Source organism: Lissotriton vulgaris, chromosome 11 (genome assembly GCF_964263255.1).
Source record: "Lissotriton vulgaris chromosome 11, aLisVul1.2, whole genome shotgun sequence".
Lineage (NCBI taxonomy): Eukaryota > Metazoa > Chordata > Amphibia > Caudata > Salamandridae > Lissotriton > Lissotriton vulgaris.
Window position 1 is genome coordinate 635,498,905 of NC_141699.1, and position 20,423 is coordinate 635,519,327.

General features: G+C 47.8%; 1 protein-coding gene across 1 annotated transcript in view; it reads right to left on the reverse strand.

Moving 5' to 3' along the window:
• LOC147683273 (uncharacterized) overlaps positions 1-20,423 on the reverse strand; it is a 1,451,334-nt gene that overhangs the window by 175,461 nt on the left and 1,255,450 nt on the right. Inside the window, exon 18 of the mRNA XM_086943731.1 lies at positions 8,072-8,142. Coding sequence (XP_086799857.1) covers positions 8,072-8,142 — 71 coding nt within the window. The remainder of the gene's footprint in view (positions 1-8,071; positions 8,143-20,423) is intronic.

Here is a 20,423-nt window from a genome sequence, read left to right on the forward strand (position 1 = left end):
TCGACCGTTAGTAAAAAGTATATCAGTTACACTGCTGTGCATTTAGAACAACTAAAATAATGTACAAAATGCTTTTTAGAAAAAACTAACAATGCAAAATAATATAAAAACAGTAATCTAAAAATAATCTAGATCTTGCTCAATAAAAAGTCCCGATCTAAAAACATCTTAATGCTTGTTCAAAGGTATTACGGTCACCATATTAATTCGTTACGTTGTTTTAACTCTAGGTCTATACCTGTTTGTATCCTCAAGAAGAATATGTTTTGAACTGTTTATGACCCTCGTTCCCTCCGAATTGTGTCCTGTAAACATTTATATTCAACAAGAGACTCTAAAGTAAAGAATATCAGGTAACTTAAAATAGGCCAATAACAATCTACGCCAAGAAAGTCTAAATGATATAAAAAGTTCTTCTGGTTCTACAATAAAATCATAATTGTTTTTTCAGTGCTCTACAATTTTTCACAATAGCCAAAAGCTAATCGAATTGTCTTTGGAACATCATACTGTGTACTCAACTAAAATAAATGGAAGTGAGTAATCTATAATTTCAATACCAGAATTCTCTAACATAGGATCTTTTGTTTGTTATTTCATCTTTTTCTTTATATCTCCTGGACTTCTCCTATTTACCACGCTTTAAGTCTTTCTTCTTTTTCTAGAAAAAAAAAGTGTTTTGAATATAAAGTTGCAAACGACTGTCTTTTGGTAATGACACTACAATGAATGAGCGAAAATGATATCATGCGAAAAAAAGTGATAAAACTGCTAATGAATTTCTGATAAAATACAATGTTATAAATTTCTGAAATGAAAAACATGCGACCCTAAATGAGTATAAACAAAATTGTCTCTAAGATAAATTGTTTTTTTTGACCTTGCTAAAAAATGCCCAGACAATATATATCATGAAATGAAATATATCCTCACAAATACTCATATTTGTATTCTATGTATATTTTCTCACTTTTTCTCATATAGGTTATGTTGTATGTAATATACGAATGACGGTCACCTGACGAAGGCCCTTTGGCCGAAACGCGTTGTGTTCCATTCTACCGCATTGCCTTCTTCATTATTTTCCACCGACTGAATATATCGTATAGCACAATTTTTTCTTTGCACTGTTGTTGATATTGTATAGTTTGTGTCTGTATGTACACTATATGTCACTGAATGTTAAATTATATGAAGTACATGTGTTTTTTATAAATCAACCGAGATGAAAAAAGATAAAGAATTTTTTCCAAAAAAATAACAAAAGTTAACAAACAGAAATAAAATAATCAATAATTTTGATACATCACTGTCTCAGCAAATCATTATAAGTTAACATACAGTACAAGGGCAATATAATTATCAGTAGTTTGCTATGTACTGTTCCTTTTCCCTAAATATAGCGTTTCAGATTCTAACATATTCATTGCAGCATGAGTCACAAATAAAAACAGTAAATAACAATGAGAAACAAAGATTTGCCATCATTTGGGAGGGGTACCAATTTGACACAATCCCTAGTTTACAAAAATGTGTAAATCTGGAATGTTATCAAATCCACTTACGGATGCACAGGAACGCTCATGCTCCACCCATGGAACGTCTCAACGCTTGAAATGTAACGTTATGCAGAGCAAGCAGTTACGTTGCATTAAATTTCTTTAAAAGTCACTCAAGGTGGCCCACATCACCCCTTGCGTGGCTTGGTAAATCTTTATTAAGATATTACGTTGCCTTGCGTAACATTGCTTGATGCAAGGAGAGTGCACCTCCTTTTTTTTTTTAATTGTTTTTATTAAACATAAGTGACAAATACAAATAACAAGACCATCATGCCATGGACATCTGCGATACAGTATCGGCGAATGTGGGTTCCAGCAGTACAGAATCATGCAGGAGTATCAAAGCTGGGCTCATGGTGCCTCAACGTCCTCACTTATTGGATCAGTTTCTGGCGGTGTGCAGATATCTCCTCGTTAAGCATTCCAGACATCCCATGTCTTACCCCATTTGCGGGGTCTCTTTCTGGCCACATAAACAGCTCTCTTCCGAAACATAAACCAATCAAGGTCATCCATCCACTTCCCAATCTAGGGGGCTCGGCAAGCACCCCATAGTTGTGTGATATTTCGCTTAGCAATCATACAGGTAAGTGTTACCCAAAGCTTGCCGTGACTCGTGAGGTCGGAAGGCTCCCATACATTAAGCAAACAGCGGCGTGCCTCTAGCACAATCTGTACATCCCAAACCTCATTCATTTTCTCGTGAATCTTTGTCCAATAGTTATGGATTTCTGGGCACTCCCACAAAATGTGCATAAAGGTACCAGTCATACCTCAACCCCTTCGACAATCTGCGGTTGAGGCGAGCCCCATGCGGCACAGCCCTGGGCCCGTGGTATAGGACCGGTGAAGGATCCTAAGCTGCACCAACCGAAGTCTCATGGAGATCGCCATTTCCCGAGGGGAGGACACAGCCTCCACCCAGTCCTCATCATCCAAGACCAGACCATCAGCAACCCATTGCTCCCGGACTTTCACCAGGGGATCTTCAGTGTGGTTGACCAGTTTCTTGTAAACCAGAGAGATCGCCCTGGTGGGAAGATACCCATCCAGGATTCGATCCTCCAGCGGGGAGGCCTCCGGCGGCGTCACATCGCGAGGGACTGCCGCCGCTAGTGCATGCTTAATTTGCAAATAGCGGTATCGCTCGCTCTCATTCAGTTGATGTCTAGACTGCAATTCCTCAAAAGTCAATATCCCGTTCTTGCCCCATATATCTCGGACCTGGGAGATACCTATCAAGTCCCAACAATCGCAACCCTTCGACTTCCACAGGCTACCCAGGGCTTCAGAGTTCCATCATGGCGTGGCCATAGTTATCTTACCCTCACATTTAAGAGCACGGTTGGCTTCATGCCATGCCCGCGCCAAACCCGACGCCGGACCCAACAAAGGAAACCTGCCTCTCTTAGCGTACAATATCCGGGTATACTCACCCCCCGGCAACTGGCCACGATCCATTGCGAACCTGGGGTCAGCCGGGGAGCCATAGATCGCATGATTGATTAGGGCCAGCTGGGAGGCCCAGTAGTATTTCCTAATACTGGGCAGTCCGATCCCACAGTCATACCAGGGTAACATCAGTTTAGATAGCACGATCCGCGGCCTCCCAACCCAAAGAAGCTGACGTTGTAGTGATTCTATCTTGTTGAAATAGGAGGGAGGCACGGGATCGAAAAAGTTCTGCAATGCATATAAAAACTGTGGTAGCGCCATCATTTTAAACAGAACCGCCCGACCCAGTAGGGAGAGCGGCAGTTCCTTCCATTTTGATATATCCTGGCGGAGTCTGGCCAGGGAGGGAACTAAATTAGCCTCAAAACGCATTTTAGGATCCCGAGAAATGTAAACTCCAAGGTAGTGGAAACCCACCAGTTCTACTTTTACCGGACAACTCTCTGGCAGTCTAGGAGGGTCACCGCTCAACACAAATAGAACTGATTTCTTCCAATTAATGGCAAACCCCGAATATCTCCCATAGATCGCCAAAATATCCATGAAAACGATGAGGGACTGCCGGGGGGAGGTCAAATACAAAATGATATCATCCGTGTATAGCGAAATGTTGTCCTCCCACTCCGGAGTCCAACGTAACCCTTTGATCGATCTATCCCATCGTACCCGAAAGCGGCTCCAAGGCCAGGGCAAACAAAAGTATCGAGAGGGGACATCCCTGCCGGGTGCCCCTCCCAAGCTGAAAGTCACGGGACTTGTGATTGTTCACCACAACCCGGGCCAACGGAGCTGATTACAGGAGACTGATCCATCGTATAAATTCCGGGCCAAACCAGAATTTCTCCAGCACCACAAATAGATAAGACCATTTCACTCTGTCGAACGCCATAGTGGCGTCCAATGACAAAAGCACCGCTGGCTCATGAATGCGAGCGGAGCCCGCCACCACCCGTGGAGTCTACGAAGATTAAGAGCGGTGTTGCGGCGCGGCATGAAGCCGGACTGGTTCGGGTGCACCAGCTCAGTTATGATTTTCACCAGCCGATTCACGATCAGCTTGGCCAGAATCTTAGGCTCCGCATTTAGGAGAGAAATTGGGCGGTAGGAGGAGCTGTCCAAACGAGGCTTGCCATGTTTATAAATCACAACGGTATTGGCGATACGTTGGTCGTAAGGAAGTACTCCATTTTCCCTGCTCTCAAAATACATGGCCTTCATGAACGGAGCCAAGCGGTCTGCATGAAGTTTATAAAGTTCAACGGGAATACCGTTCGGGCCCGAGGCTTTCCCGGAGTGTACCCCCCGGATAGCCATCGCGACCTCGTCATTTGTTATGACAGAATCCATAAACTCCTTATTCTCGGCCGATAAAACAGGCATTGGCATGTCTCGGATGACCTCCGCATTCTCTTCCACCGTGTGCAGCCCCACCGAGGTATAGACCTCCTCATAATAACGGGCAAACTTGTCCACTATGAGCTGCGGATCCATCGTGACTCCCGAGCCCGCGATCTGCAGCTCCGGGACCAGACGCGACCCCCCAGTCGCCCTTCTCCAACCACGCGATAAGTTTCCCGGCCTTATCTCCGTTTTCGTAGATTCTGCTTTGGGTGTTAGCGTGTTGTTCCCTCGCCCCATCTCGCGCCAAGTGTTTGTACTCATCCCGAAGGAGACCGAGGCGGTGTACATCCCCCGGGTCCCCAGTAGTGGAGACCTCTCTCTCCGTGGCCGATAGCTCCGCCTTAATCCTGTCAATTTCCGCCCTACTCTTCTTCTTCTGCCCAGAGATTAGGGAGAGAACCTCCCCCCTGACTACAGTTTTGTAGGCCTCCCAGAGAGAGCAGCCAGAGTCAACTGACTGTCCCTGCGTTCTCGCGGAAGTAGCTATCAGTGGCACGCAACAGCTCTTTTTTTGGTAGCGGGGTCTCTCAACTGCCAAGCGTTAATTGGGGCAACCCTAGTCACATTGCCCGGTCCAACTTTCAACTGCAGCCAAATCGGAGAGTGATCAGACACTCCCCTGGCCAAATGACGTACTTCCTGAACAAACATCGTCTGCGACGCAGGCAGTAACACATAATCAATTCTGGAAAAAGAGTGGTGCGCTGCAGACGCATGCCTGTACTCCAAATCACCAGGGTGCCGGAGTCTCCACCCATCAACCATACCTGTTCCAGAAACAAAATTCGAAAACCATCTACTAGAGAGCAGTAACACACGGGAGGGGTGCCTATCCAATTCTCCATCCATGACTGCATTGATATCACCCCCTATTACCATGATGCCAATGGGTAGCGACAAGAACACCCTGTTCAGATCACAAAAGGTGTCTGTCTGCAGTGCGGGGGGAACATATACAGAGAAGAATTTGATTGTTCTGCCCTCCCAGAGTCCCGAGATGCCGACGTATCGGCCACGGTGATCAGACCAGGCAGCTTGTATGGTGAGCGGAAAGGAATTTTGAACTAGTATCCCCACCCCTCTGGAGCCTGAGGTAAAACCGGCATGAGCGACCAGTTTATACCCTCCTCTGTGTAGCGCCATACATCTCTTTCCCATAAGATGAGTCTCCTGGAGTAAGACCACATCCGGTGACCGGCGCCTGATCAGCTGCCCCACCATAGCGCGTTTGATCTTGTCTCCCAAGCCATTCACGTTCCAACTGAGAACAGACACACCCAAGCCCAATCTAGCTGAAGCCATATTCGTCCCCCGAAAATTCCGAAGCATTCCGTGACATCCATTTAAAGCACTGGTCATAAACAAAACACAAATCATTAAACAAAAACCCCCACAACCCGACCCCCTGACCCCCCCCACCCTGCACCCCTGCATGCAACTTTTGCACATCCCCAACTAGCAGTGTGCCTGTCTCCCCAGAACTAACTATAATATCTAAACGTAGAAAACGGAGGAGGACCTTACAACAGGCCACCAACCTCCACCATCCCAACCCACATACAAACCCCCATCAACAATGTCTCATGCAGAAAACCCCCAAAAATATTAGCAATGTCAGTGGGGATTAAGAGATCGCCCCGATCAAACCAGCACCCTTGCCACCATGGTCAACTGACATGATCAACGTGGGATCATTGTTCCTCATTGTCCATCGGTGTGTTCCCCTCGGTGTCCGGCCCCTGGACTCGGTCCAACCAGTCCGCTGCAGCATCTGGATGATTAAAGAACAAAGCTTTGCCGTCGCGTTCTATCTGGAGGCGGGCAGGGAACAGCATAGAGTATTTAATTTCCGAGGCGCGCAGCCTTCTCTTAATATCCATGAAACCCTGCTGTTGTTTCTGGACTGCCCAGGTAAAGTCAGGGAAAAAAATCAGGGACGCTTTCTCGTATGCCAAAGGTCCAGAGGATCTTGCAGTCTGAAGGATAGTGTCACGGTCCCGAAAGTTCAAAATGCAGACAATCATAGGACGAGGAGGCGCCCCCATCTTCGGGCATCCGCCAGGGACTCTGTGGGCTCTTTAAACGGTGAAAAAGTTACTGAGGCCCTTGGGTTTTAAGTGTTTCAGGATAAGATCCTCCACGATCAGATCCGGGGCCTGTCCCTCCGATCTCTCCGGTATGCCAAGAATGCGGACGTTATTGCGCCTCGCCCGTCCTTCGTACTCGTCCAGCTTACGGGCAAATTGGGTCAGAGACACCTTCAAATCTCTCACCTCTCGCTGGAGGTCCGACACATCATCGTGAGACTCGATGTTTTGATCTCGAGTGATTTGACCTTTTACGAGGTTTTAGTTAGGTCAGCTCGGATTAAGCCCACCTCAATGGTCACTGAGTCCAATTTGGAGTCCATCTTTCCGAGGGACAACTGGATCCCAGTGATCGCTGCCATCAAGTCTTTCAGTGTCAGGTCCGCCCCAGATGGGCCACCCTCCTGGCCACACACTTGAGCGCGTTTCTCGTCCACCGGGGAACCCTTGGAGAAACTATACTTTTCCAGTCTATTGGACTGTACCGGTCTGGTAGTCCTCGATGTTTTTGGGGGTAGCTTTTCGGGGTCCCCGCTCGCCGCCATTTTCAACTTCTGTACGGGCACCAACTCCGCCAACCAAACTAAGCCAATGTTTCGCAGAGGCAATCGGTGCAGTCTCGGGTTGCTCCGTATTGGCGGGGGTGCACTACGTCAAATAGTTTGAGATGGGGACCCGGAGGCCCCTCGGATGTGACACTACTTCCGTGGACCGAGTGCCACTGCGCACTTCCGGTTCCACTCGCCGTTGTTGTTGAACTCCAAAGCGGGCAGTGCCACATGCAGGGTCCCGGTGGCGCTCCCTAAAGGCCCAAAAGTTCCGGACGATGGATTCAAGTCATCCGAGCGCCCAAATCGTTCGGAATTTCGCCCAGTGGCTCAGGCGCCGGTCCCCCACCAGATGGTAGGGACGGGGCTCAGGATAGTGTGCCAGATGGCAAGTCAGGATGTGGCGGCCGGCGGAGCCGATGCTCAAGCGGCCATCTTGGTCGCTGGCGCGGCTCCTCCGAGAATGCACCTCTTTAATAAATCTTTCCCTTAGTCGTTCACTACTGTATAATGTACATTTTGTTTATAATACTTTAGCATATAAATGAAGAAAGGAAGTTAAATGATCATTAAACATGGTTTTGTACCATCTTGTCTTCCTAAAATTTGTTTACACTGATATAATGTATTGAGAATCATTCTAGAGTAGATATTTAGTGAATATGCAACTATTAACTTCTGTTGATGGTACAATTTAAATAGTTTCTTTCAGCCATGTAAGTTTAATGTGTTTACTGTTTTGTTATCAACCTTTTTATTTGGATGGAGAATATATTTAACACAGAGGATCAATATACCCTTTATCAGAAATCTGCATTTGTGTGAAGTCTGTTACATTACCAACTATTTGATATTTGTGTTATCATGGGCAACTGAGCTCTTACCAACATGTGTTTCATTGTACAATCCCAGAATGGTACCAACACAGAATAATACATGGTAGTAATATGTTTGCAGAAATACCCTGAGCTCCATGACTGGCTTTCACATTTAAGAAATGTGTTGGGTCTCTATTTACCTGGAGAGATCATATGTGTTCCCTGATGAAGCTTTCCAAAATGACTTTCTAATTTCTGGATCTGATATTTCCTGAAAAAAAATGAAATTGTTGTATGCAATTTATTTATTTATTATACATTTTTACTGGTATTTATAGATTACATATTACAAAAGAAAACACAATGACAGATAACATAAAGCAGGTTTTGCAGTCAGTAGTATAGGGCAGCCATAATTGTTTTATCAGTCTTTGCTTGCCGCCCCACATGATCTAGTTCACATATAACACTAAACACATAGGTTGTTGTGGTTGGGCGCGTTTCCAGTTGAAACAGAACATTTACGCTACCGGTTGTCATTTGGTGACAGAGCGCCGGGCCATTTAAGTTGAGTTGAGCTGGTCTGGTTTGTTAGACCTGCCTTCGTTGTCTATGGGGGATTGTAGGTGTCTAGGAATGTGTCCAACTTCGACCACATCCCTCTGTTTGGGTGCCTAAGTGCAGTGCTGTCTGCACCCCTGAGAAAGGTCACCCAATTTAGCCATTCCTTGAAAGAGGCTTTGGAGGTGTCCTTCCATTTGGTTAGCAGTATTTTGACTGCTGTGGTGAGGAGGAAGTCTAGCAGGTATCTGTCTTCATGTGTGGCTAATTCCTGTGTAATGTGCGCTGTGATAGTTGTGGCAAATGTTTGTTTTAAGCTGCATTCTAGGGTTTTATTTGTGAAGTCGAGCACCTTATTCCAGAATTTTTTTACCTTAGTGCAGTGAAAGATTAGGTGCGCTAGGTCTCCCCTTTCCGGACCACAGTTCCAGCAGGAGTCGCTGTCTCTTATGCCCATTGAGGCAAGACGGGCTGGTGTCCAGTGCGCCTGGTGAAGTAACCAGAACTTAGTTTGTGCCAGCACTAGGGATATCATGTTTTTTTAGGGCGATTCCCAGAGGGATTCTAGCTCCCCTTTTGTGAGTTTGGAACCTATTTGGTATTCCCAGTAGTTGGTATTTTTGGTGTTGAGCTTGGTAGATACAGGACGGAGGAGTTTATATAGGAGTGAGGTTTGGTGCCCCACTTTGTTAATGGTCTCCATGTATTGGAAGATTGATGGCTTGTGTTTGGCTAGCTTTGACTTTGTTAGTGCTGTTCTTATTGCCAGGAAACTGTATAGCTCTATATTAGGGAGATCTTGTTTTGTTTTAAGGCTATTAAAGGTGTATGGTTTTCCATCAGTCTCGAGTTGGGCTGGGAATGAAATTCCTGTTTTCCTCCATGCCTCTATGTTGACTGGTTTCCCCTTATAATTGATCTTGGGGTTTGTCCAGAGTGCTTCCCAGTGCAAGTTCTTTATACTATTCTTGAGCCTCTGATCAACTTTGAGCAGCGCGTACCTTGTGATCCTAAAGATAGGTTGTCCCCAAGTGCTTGTTTTTTGGAAGTGAGGAGTGTTAGTGGGTTAGTGTTATTAAGGATGGCTTCCTCTAGGGTGAGCCATGTTGGCGTGTATTTCTGTTTCGGGAGCACCCTTTGCATCCCTTGTCTGGCTATGAAGGCTAGTTGGAATGTTCTCAGGTCTGCCACGTTGAGCCCGCATAGTTTCTTCTCTAATCTCAGTTTTTGGAGGCCTATTCTGGGTTTCTTATCTCTCCATATAAATTTGTTTAGCATTTGGTCTATTTTTCTGTAAAAGTCGTCTGTGAGGGCCATCGGTAGCATGCCCCACCAGGTAATGAATCTAGGTGACCAGGTTTCCAGCAATGCCTTAATCTTTCCTAGGGTTATTTTTTCATTTTGCTCTAATAAACATTATAGATTCTGACACCATGGAACTTTAGTTCCCTCATTACAGTAACATTTGTAAATAAAGGAACAATTTTCACCAGTGCAAAGGTGATTCTGGAAGGATGGAATAACAATAAGTGTAGGGTCAGACTAAAATGTACAGTACTGTCAGCACAGGAATACAGGTGTGCCCCCAGATTGTTATGAGATTTGATGCATAGCGATGTCAATCAATCATACATGTTTATGCCTGTGACACTTATTTAACCCTAGTCAGTGTTGAGTGGAATTAAACCTGTGGATGCAGCATTATGAAAAGTCTGCTTGCCAGCGAGGCTGCTTCTTGATATTTTTATGGCATCTGTGAGATCTAATGGCAGATGCCCTCCAACCAGAGAAAACATTGGCTTTTGCGAATTTGGCCACCAAGAGGTGGGTCAGACCAAAAGAGACATTCTCCATTCTGCCTCTTTGGAAAAGACGTCTCCCTTCTAAATTAGCAAATGAGTTAGCCTTCTCGGTACCCAACCAAGAATAAGGAGAGAAAGTGCCACAGGGAACTCAACTGCAGAGTTTTGTTTTGGTAACTAAATCCTTGTTGCAGTCTGGGGACAAAAACCTTTATGCACCATACCAAATGAAAAGAATCAGTTCATTACCCCATACCCATCTGCTTGTAGTGTTGTAAATGCACACACTCAGCATACTCCAGCCATTCAGTATTGGGGATGGAGGTTTGCAAGTCGTTTTTTTTTTTAAGTTTTGTGTCACAAGACTCCTTGAGCCATATGTTGAATGAAGTGGCGGAGAGAGGCGTTAACCTTCCTGGCTTCACGCCTCTCTCCGCCACTTCTGAATCGCAAGGCTGCACCATATTTACAAGAATGTGGTGCAGCCTTGCGTTTCCCTCTGCGATGGCGCTAAGTTTAGCAAATCTGTGCCAATGCAGGCACCCTTGCACCATAGAGCAAGGGTATCTGCGTACAGGGGAAGATTGTTTATTTGTAGGAAGGTGCCCCTTCCTTCACATAAACAATCCTAAAATGGGGTTCAGTCACTTTCATGTGTGCTGCTTCATGCAGCACCCATGAAAGTGACACAATGGCTTTTTTTTAAAGATTGTTTATGTTCAGGAAGGGATACCTTCCTGTACATCGACAAACCATGGCAATTTGCTTTTTCCATGTGTGCTGCACAAGCCAGCACACATGGAAAAAGCAAAAACGAGGAGAAATAATGCATTTCTGCTCGTTTTGCCAACCTAAGACCCGGATTTAACCTGTTCTTAATGTTGGCGCTGCCTCCTATGTACACCACCCTTGTACATAGGGGCAGCGTCAAAATTAATGGGTGTTGTTGTGGAATGCCCACTGCAACACCCACTGCCCACCCCTTTAACACTAACATAGCGTGAAAGGTTGCCTTTTTACAAGGCAGCGTTAAGCCACGTTAAGTGGCTTAACGCTACCTTGTAAAAAAAGGTGCAGCCCCTATTGCCACCACAATGTCGGTAATAGTGACGTTGAGGTGGCGATAGGGGCTTGTACATATGGACCCTTGTGTCTCGACCCTCAGCTCACAATCTACCAGGATAAAGACACCACCTCAAACTGTTTTCCCCCCAGTGGATGAGTAATGTCATTGGAGTGTAGTGACATAAGAAATAAAACAAGTACTGTTCATTGCGTAAGTTGAGAAGTATAAACACATCTGAGATCACAGCTTGTTTCCGGTGAGCAGGGTCTAGACATCAGAATCTAAAGCACTACAAGCTACAAAAAGATGCATAAAGTGTAAGTAATATTTTACATTCCTAGCATGTGTGGCTGTAGATGAACTGCTGTTCACAGGATGTAAAGAAGTTACTCCTTCAAGCGATGGCTTGTGAGCAGATAATGCAGGTATTTGGAATAAAGCCGTTAACATTGTTGTACAAGTTACTTACCTTCGGTAATGATATAACTGTAAGAAAAAAAGGTTAGTAATACATTCCTTACCTTAGAATTCCCCCAGGTGTCAGACTGGATCCAGAAAGTTTTTTCGTCAACAGTACCTCTGCGCGTTAGAAGGTGGCGTCGGACAGCTCCGCGTCAGTCGTTGCCGTCGTGTTTGATGGGATGACGTCGCGGTAGCTACTTAGACGCCTGCCTTGCGTGCTGACATCGGTTCTGCACATGACATGCCAGAAACACAGAGCTATGCAAGACAATGTCCACTGGCACACAAAATAAGGGCCCTGAATGGATGGGTGGGACGGTAAGGAATCTATAAATAACCTATGCTTCTTACAGTTATATCGTTACCGAAAAGGTAAGTAACTTGTTCATCTGAAAGAAACAGTTAGTTATGGATTCCTTACCTTAGAATAGATACCCCAGCAATACCAACCCCGGAGGTGGGTCTGCAAACCAAGTTCACACCAGAAAGTCCTGGAGAACAGAACGGCCAAAAAAACGGTTTCTCTGGACTTGGCTGTCCTGGCAGTATTTTTTTGTAAACCTGTGCAGTGATGCCCACGTAGCCGCCTGACAGATGTCATTCAGAGGGACTCTCCATCCCAAAGCAGTAGTGGCTGCCGTCACCCCGGTGGAATGGGTGCGTAACCCCACTAGAGGCTCCTTTTTAGCTAGAGAATAGCAGGCTTTCATACACAAAACAACCCATCTAGAGATGGTCCGCCTGCGTACGGCCAGACCTTCCTTGGTGCGTAGCCAACAAAGAGTTGGTCATCCACCCGGAACTGTTTGGTACGATAGAAGGAAAGCACACCTTTTGGGTCCAGACGTTGAAAGCCTCTATTTCTGTTTAGAAGGATGCGGAGGCAGAAAGAAGGTGGGCAAAGTGATGGTTTGCCCGATGTGAAAGGAGGTGACCACCTTGGGAAGAAAGGATGGACGAGTTCTTAGGACAACTTTGCCCGGATGTACAGCCAGAAAAGGAGGCTTGGATGAAAGGGACTGGAGCTCACTCACTCTTCTGGCAGATGTGATGGCATCCAGGAATGCAGTCTTAGGAGTTAAAAGTCTTAGGGGACAGTTGTGTAGCGGCTGAAAGGGAGTGCACATCAAATAGGTGAAGACCAAATTCAAGTCCCACTGAGGCATTACGAAGGGAATAGGAGCAAAAAGATGAGTAATGCCTTTTAAGAAACGATTTACAACCAGTGACTTGAAGTGAGAAGGCTCATCAGGAAGCCTTACAAAGGCAGAAATGGCCGAAAGATAGCCCTTGATAGTGCCCAGAGCAGAGCCCTGCTGGACCAAAGAAAGGAGGAATAAGAGAACCTCGGAAAGAGGGGCAAAAAGGGGATCCACAGCCTTTGCTGTGCACCATGCCATTCATTTGTTCCATCTGCAGGCATATACCGTCTTAGTGGAGGGATGCCTGGGTGGCAAGAATACATCACATACTTCCGGAGGCAAGTCAAATGATGTCAACTACCGCCGTTCAATCTCCACGCAAGGAGGTGGAGACTGGACAGGTTCGGGTGGAGGACCGTCTCCTGAGACAGAAGATCCTCCCAGAGAGGCAGTCTGATCGAAGGATCAATGGCCATGTTGAGCAGCTCGGGATACCAGACTCTTCGTGCTCATTTCGGAGCCACAAGATGACTTGTTGCGCTCGATTTTCTTCAGCACTCTGGGCAAAAGTGGTATAGGCGGAAAGGCGTATAGAAGACCACAACTCCACTCACAACGAACAGCGTTGCCTAGCGAGTGCCGCCTTGGAAATTCCAACGCGGAGAATTGCTAATATAGCACATTGTCTTTGGTGGCGAATAGATCTAACCAAGGCTCTCCCAACTGCCGAAAGAGACCTTGCACCACCTTCGCGTAAAGACGCCATTCGTAATCCATCATACACTTGCGGCTGAGTTAGTTCGCCCTGGCGTTCAGTGAACCTGCTAGGTGTTGAATCACCAGGGATATGCCCTGATGTTCCAGCCATGTCCAGACATAGGGTCCACGACCCCACCCACCTTGTTTGTTGCAGTACCACATGGCGGTGGTGTTGTCTGTGAAAACCTGCACTACTCTTCCCCGGACAGAGGGAAGGAAGGCTTTGAGTGCAAGACGAATCGCCCAGAGCTCGAGAGGTTTGATGTGGAGCCCAGACTCCGCCGGAGACCAAAGGCCTCTGATCTCCGCCTCTCCCATGTGGCCACCCCATCCCAGAAAGGATGCGTCTGTCACCACGGTGTTTTCTAGTTGGGGAAGGGAGAGGGATCTGCCGTTGACCCAATCCTGGTTCGTGAGCCACCACTGCAATTGTTGTGCAGTGCCCTCCGAGATCTGGACTCAATGACAGACTACCCTTATGCTGCGCCCACTGGAACTTCAGGTCCCACTGCAGAGCCCACATATGCTACCTGGCATGATTGACCAGCAGGATGCAGGAGGCCATGAGGCTCGGCAGCCAAAGGGTCATCCTGACCGAAACCCGGGATGGAGGCTGAAAGATCGGAATCATAGCCCGAATATCCCGGACTCGCTGTTCGGGAGGATAAACCCAAAACTGCGTTGTGTCCAGAACCACTCCAATGAAGAGGAGCTTTTGAGAGGGGTCAGATGTGACTTCGGCAAATTGATGGAAAACCCCAGCGAATGCAGGAGGCCGGCCGTAGTCTGGAGGTGGGAGACGACAGCTTAGGGCGAGCCCCCTTCACAGCCAGTCATCGAGATAGGAGAAGACTGGAACCCCTGATCTGTGCAGATTAGCTGCAACCACCACCATACCTTTTGTGAACACCCGAGGGGCTCTGGTAAGGCCAAAGGGGAGCACGGTAAACTGAAAGTGCTTGCAGCCTACCGTGAACCGCAGGTAACACCGGTTGGCCGGCAGGACGGGCATGTGAAAATAAGCGTCCTGCAAGTCCAATGCTACCAACCAGTCTCCAGGTTCAAGGGCAGACAAGACCTGAGCGAGCGTCAACATTTCGAACATCTCCTTCGGGAGGAAGCGGTTGACGTTCCTGAGATCCAAGATAGGATGCAGGCTCTTGTCCTGCTTGGGTACCAGAAAGTAGTGGGAGTAACAACCACAACCTACTTCTGGGGCAGGAAAGCGCTCAATGGCTCCCTTGTCCAAGAGAGCCGTGACTTTCTGTTGGAGAAGGCCCAGATGATCGTCCGACATATGATGGTACTGTGGAGGCATAGCTGGAGGGGTAGCCTTGAAGGGGAGGGAGTAGCCCCTTCATACTGTCTGCAAAACCCACATGTTCGACGTGATGGTGCGACAGTGGTGGAGGTGATGGCGGATCCTGCCACCCACTGGCATTTGATGGGCCTGAAAAATCACTCTAGGAAGGGTTGGAGGCTGCTGCAGAGGGGTGGTTGGTGGACTGGCCCGTCCACTGGCCCCCTGAAACATGGCAGTGATTCCCACGTCCTCGGCCGTGCAAAGGTTGGGGAACTTGCATCGGCCTGTGGCTCTGGGTGGAACGTAGTGGGGCACACCTTCTGTAGCCCCAAAAGGGGCAAATGACAGACTGCGCAGGGCCACTGAAGAGGCCCAAGGACTTGGCCGTAGCCTGTGAGTCCTTGAAACGCTCTAGAGCATTGTCTGCTTTGTTGCCAAAAAGGCTACAGCCATCAAAGGGCATGTCCATAAGGGTATTCTGGGCATCCCCAGAAAAGCCAGTCGATGTCATCCAGGTGTAGCATTGAAATTGTCCTGCCTAATTTTCTCATACACGTTTTCCTTTTCAAAACAAAATATACAAGTCTTGTCTGAGAGAGTACATCAATGGGATTCATTAGAACACACAGGGTTACCAGTACCAAACTATTCATGGTAAATGTCCCCGAAATACCTAGTAGGTTAAGAGAGAACAGCGATACTTTGATGAACAAAGTCATTCATCAGATCAGGCATATCAGCCACAGCCATTGCCACTCCATAATTAGATCATACATCTTGACCGCGAGGCATTGTTATTACAATGACGAAAATGATTACATCTCCCTCGAATTACCTAACGATGAGCTTGGGACTAGTCTGGTGAATGTGGATCAGAGAACCTCCCCTCCTAATGGGTCCAAAATTCAGTTCATATTTAATCCTTCTACTAGGAATTTTACTCAAAAAGACAGAAATAGGGGGTGGCCTGGGCGCCAGCTGCACACAGAATAAAGGGCTCATAAAAGAAACTATGCTGCAGGAGTTGCCCTAAGAAAGTGGATGGGCTTTGCAGAACGAGTGATTGTCAACCCGGAATTTGAGGAACAACGTAAGGGATGTTGTTTACTGCTCGGCTGCTCCTCTTTACCCATTAGCAATGAGCCCCAAATGAACATTAGTGAGACCAGAAATGGAGGGAGGTAATCCCATGTAACACAAGTATCCTATGTTATAGAGATTCCTGAGAAGTTGGGAAGCGTGGCCTGCAAAGGCAAGATTGTAGACACGTCTTAACGCCACCCATCCCCATATCTGAGTCCTCCCGACTGCCCACACGCAGAGAAATTGCCTGCAATGGCCGGACCACCATCGATGTAACCTGGCTGCCTGCAGCAAGCGGCATGGAGCGGTGAGGGACCATAGGTGGTGGACGGCGTCAGATCTAAGACCATATTGACGGCAGTCGGTGCTGAGGACGGATGAGAGGTGGTGGCCGAAACAATTGCGGTGCTGCCCAGACGAACTGGAGCTACCCGAGCCTGGGCGCTGGCTACTCCCTTGCCTGCTTTGTGCATGGTGTGCACCCACTGGGATTATCTGGACCCTACTGCCATACCCGGAATGGTCTCACTGGCTAGTTCAACCGAGCTGTGGGGGCTAAAATCGAATGTGTCACCGACGCCCCGTAGGCCGCTGATGCTGTCCTGCAACAGGGCGGCTGTGGCGCACTGGAGGAGGCCCCTTCCCTGCCAGCTACATGCATGATGTACACCGACAGGGATCATCTACTCTGCACCCTACTACCCTACCCGGAATGCTCTTACTGGCTGGCTCCATGAGCCATGGGGCAGTGCTTTAAATGGGTATAAAATAGTACAGGCACTCATTTGAGTGCGGCAAATGGGCGGGGCTAAGAGCAAGACATGCTTATACTTATTAACTTCAGTACTAGTGGCAGCACATACCAAAACGGATGAGAAATGTGTTTCTATAAACAAAACGGGTTAACTTGTTTCACAAAAGGAAAGCTAAACGCCGTGATGTTTTAACATTTCTTTGTTTTATGATCTTTACAGTTTCCATACTGTTATATGCTGTTGCTTGGCACAATAGTATATATTCTCGAGCGTACACACACAGAGAAAGAAACAAGCAGACGCGCACTACACAAAAAGCGTTCCACACATGTCCCTAATATACCTACCAAGAGTGTTTCGTCCCCCCTCCCCCCTCCCCCCCCCACACACACACACACACACACCCTTCTCCCACTTTTTCCCTCACATAAAAACGCCCACAGGCTCACAGACAAACCTAAGCAGACACTCGGGCAAAATAATCAGGTAAGATTAAATCCATTTTAACCTCGTCACCTTCCTTGGCTTTCTTAATTGCGGCATCACGGGGCTGCCTGGATTCCTGTTTTTGCAACACAGCAGGATGGTGAACACCGGACGTTATGCAAATGAGCCCACGCTGAAAAGTTCAGCGAGGGCCTCAGCTCACCAGCCACTGCTACAGAAGTGCTTGGCTGTCAGACAAGTCACCAGCACTAGCAGCCAATGTGCCTGCCAATTATGAGTACTGGTACTCTCCTGGGAAGCCGAGAAGTGCCGGTACTCAGAGTGATAAAATTAAGAAGTGCCGGTACTCAGTACCTGTGGGTACCGGCCCATTTAAAGCACTGCCATGGGGGCTAAAATCGAACGAGTAACCGACGGCCCGTAGGCCGCTCCTGCTATCCTCCAATGGGGTGGCTGTGACGCACTGGAGGAGGCCACAGCAGGGTTCTGGACACACTCGAAGGCAGGTCTGTGCGTGGATGATGACCCCTCTCCTGCCCACCTCATGCTCTCTGTGCATGCTGACAGGGACCGACTGGGCCCTACTGAAACACAAGTAATATTCTTCTATGCCGGCTTCCTGACCTGTGGGCCTGCCGAACTAGCCACAGGTGCCCTGTGAGTAGTTGCTGTTTTTTTCTGCGACTGGAGGAGGGATCTCCTGGGTGCACCCTAGCTAGCAGGGGCCTGGATTTTTCACCTTGGGGGCCCTCATCTGGAAATTGGACACTAGGGAGACCTCCCTTTGAGGACCAATTGACATTTCTCCACAGTGTCTGCTAAACATCAAGTGTTCCTGCCCCTAGACAATGCCATGACTTTGGTCTTTATGCTGCCTTGAATCTGCAGTGCCACATTCCCACCTGAACATAATGGTATTGTCTCCTTGGCTATTGTGACTTTATATACGTTTGGGGACTTCACAGCACAGAGCAACGTATACTGTACTGTAACACGGCTAGCTGACGTGTAGCGGCACCTGCATCTGTAGCCTATTGAATATTGACCCTATTCTGCACGCTGTCAGTGCTCAGGAGGCGGGCACACGTATAGGTGCTGGAACAACAGAGGTGTCACAACGATGGGCCGCACACGCAGTACTGGCTCCAGGGCCTCCTCACACTTTTCATCAACCCTCTCCCCCTGCGGAGTGATTGGATGGGGTATTGGAAGGTATTGAACGCTCTCGTGTCTCATTGGAATCTAAAATCGATAATGTGGTGGCGGATCTCACTCTGCTTCACGCTGACCACAGAAAACTGACTGACCTTAGTAGTGACCACAGAGCAGACCCTCTCAGTGGCACAACCAGCCACTGTATTGATGGGGAAGCAGCTATAAGACTGTGAAGCCAGGATCCAGCACCTGGAGGACCGAGTGGAGGATGAGGAGGGGAGCTTGAGGCCCAACCATGTTCACCTCATTAGTCTCCCAGAGGGGGCATAGGGCCAGGCAGCAGTGGCATTTATTGAGCGGTGGCTCACGGAGCTGTTGCTGGAATCCTCCCTGTTGTGATACTTCACTATTGAGAGAGCATTTTGCATTCCCTTGAGGATACTTGTGCCGGGCTCTGGCCCCCAGCCATTCATTTTCGAAGTCCTTCACTTCTGCGAAAGAGACTCAATACTATGTGAAATTCGAAAGCTGTAGGAAGTCAGACTGGAAAGCATGTGTGTGATATTTTTTGTGGACAATACCCGAGGGGTACAACTCCAACACAGTTTTTTTTCTAGCAGTAAAGCAGCAGCTCTGGCAACTGGATATCCAATACTCCTCAGTCTACCCTGCAAGACTACGTGTAGTGGCTGGAGGTAAAACAAGGTTCTTCCACATACCACAGGACACCTGGGACTGGCTAGAGGCATCTGGGCGGTTTTCTGATCACCAATCGAGTGCCAGGGGAGGAGAACAGAGTACTGTAGGGAACGTGCCTGGGCAGCGCTGACGACAGGGAAAAAGACAGCCACCCAATCTGATAGCAGTGCCTAATTTGGAGCAAATCATCAGGTAGCGCAAACAAGCTGTTCGGGAAGCAAAACGGATTTCTGACCCTACTAATGGCTCTAATAGGGATGCAGCATCTGATCGATCATCCAGAGACAAGAAGTCTTCAGTAGCCTACCCATCGGACACCACCTTAACAATTCTGCCAGACATCACACCACTGATGCCAGATGGCATTATTTGAAATGTAACCTGTCACCAGCCACAGCATGTCCTCAGCTTTTCTCATAAGTTTCTCTGGATCAGCATATTGTCTCTTTGATCTGGAAGGGTTGGTCCTGGGGGAAGCGAATGGGGGTCTCTCTGCTCCTTTGGGGAAAGGGTCTCGAAGGGAGCATGTCCCTTGATTCACCCCTAATATTGACCAGGGCTCTTTCCTGCGGTCGATGTCGCAAATACTCTCTAACTAGTGTGACCTACCGTGGCCGATGGGAGGAGATTTTAATAGTGTCTTGGTCACGGGCTTAGACCTCTCCTTCCCCCCTCCTAGAGTGTACGGCGACGTCTGCTAATGACTCGACCCTAAGGGACTGGACATTACAGTGGGGACTAGTGGACATATGGAGACACCACAACCCCACAACAGGAGAATACTCTTTTTATTCCGAGCCCACATGCATTACATGTTCAACTAGACAGGATACTGAGCACACCTAACCTACTACCCTCCATCACACATGTCAATTACTTGGACCGCACCCATTCAGACCGCAATCCACAATACATAACTGTTCCCTGGGACATTCAACCTTCCCCAGTTCCCACATGGCGCTTGCACCCTGCCATGCTGGAGGACCCCCCTTTCTGTGACTCCCTCACTACCACCCCCATTGAGTATTTTGAACATAACAAGTGCACTGCCACATCAGTTTTGGTGGAATGGGACACACTAAAAGTGACATTGAGGGGATGCTGCCTCGGTCTAGGTTGTGGTATGAGGAAGCAAGTGAATGATGAACTATTGAAGATGGAGCGAACTCTATTGGCCCTTGAGGTGGGCTCTGTCACCGAACCTTCTTGTGACTCGGATCTCGGTGACACCACGAAAACACATATGACTCTACTTGAGCGGCTGCAATGGCTGAATTATACGGCACACTCAGCCAGGATACATGCAGCAGACGACCAT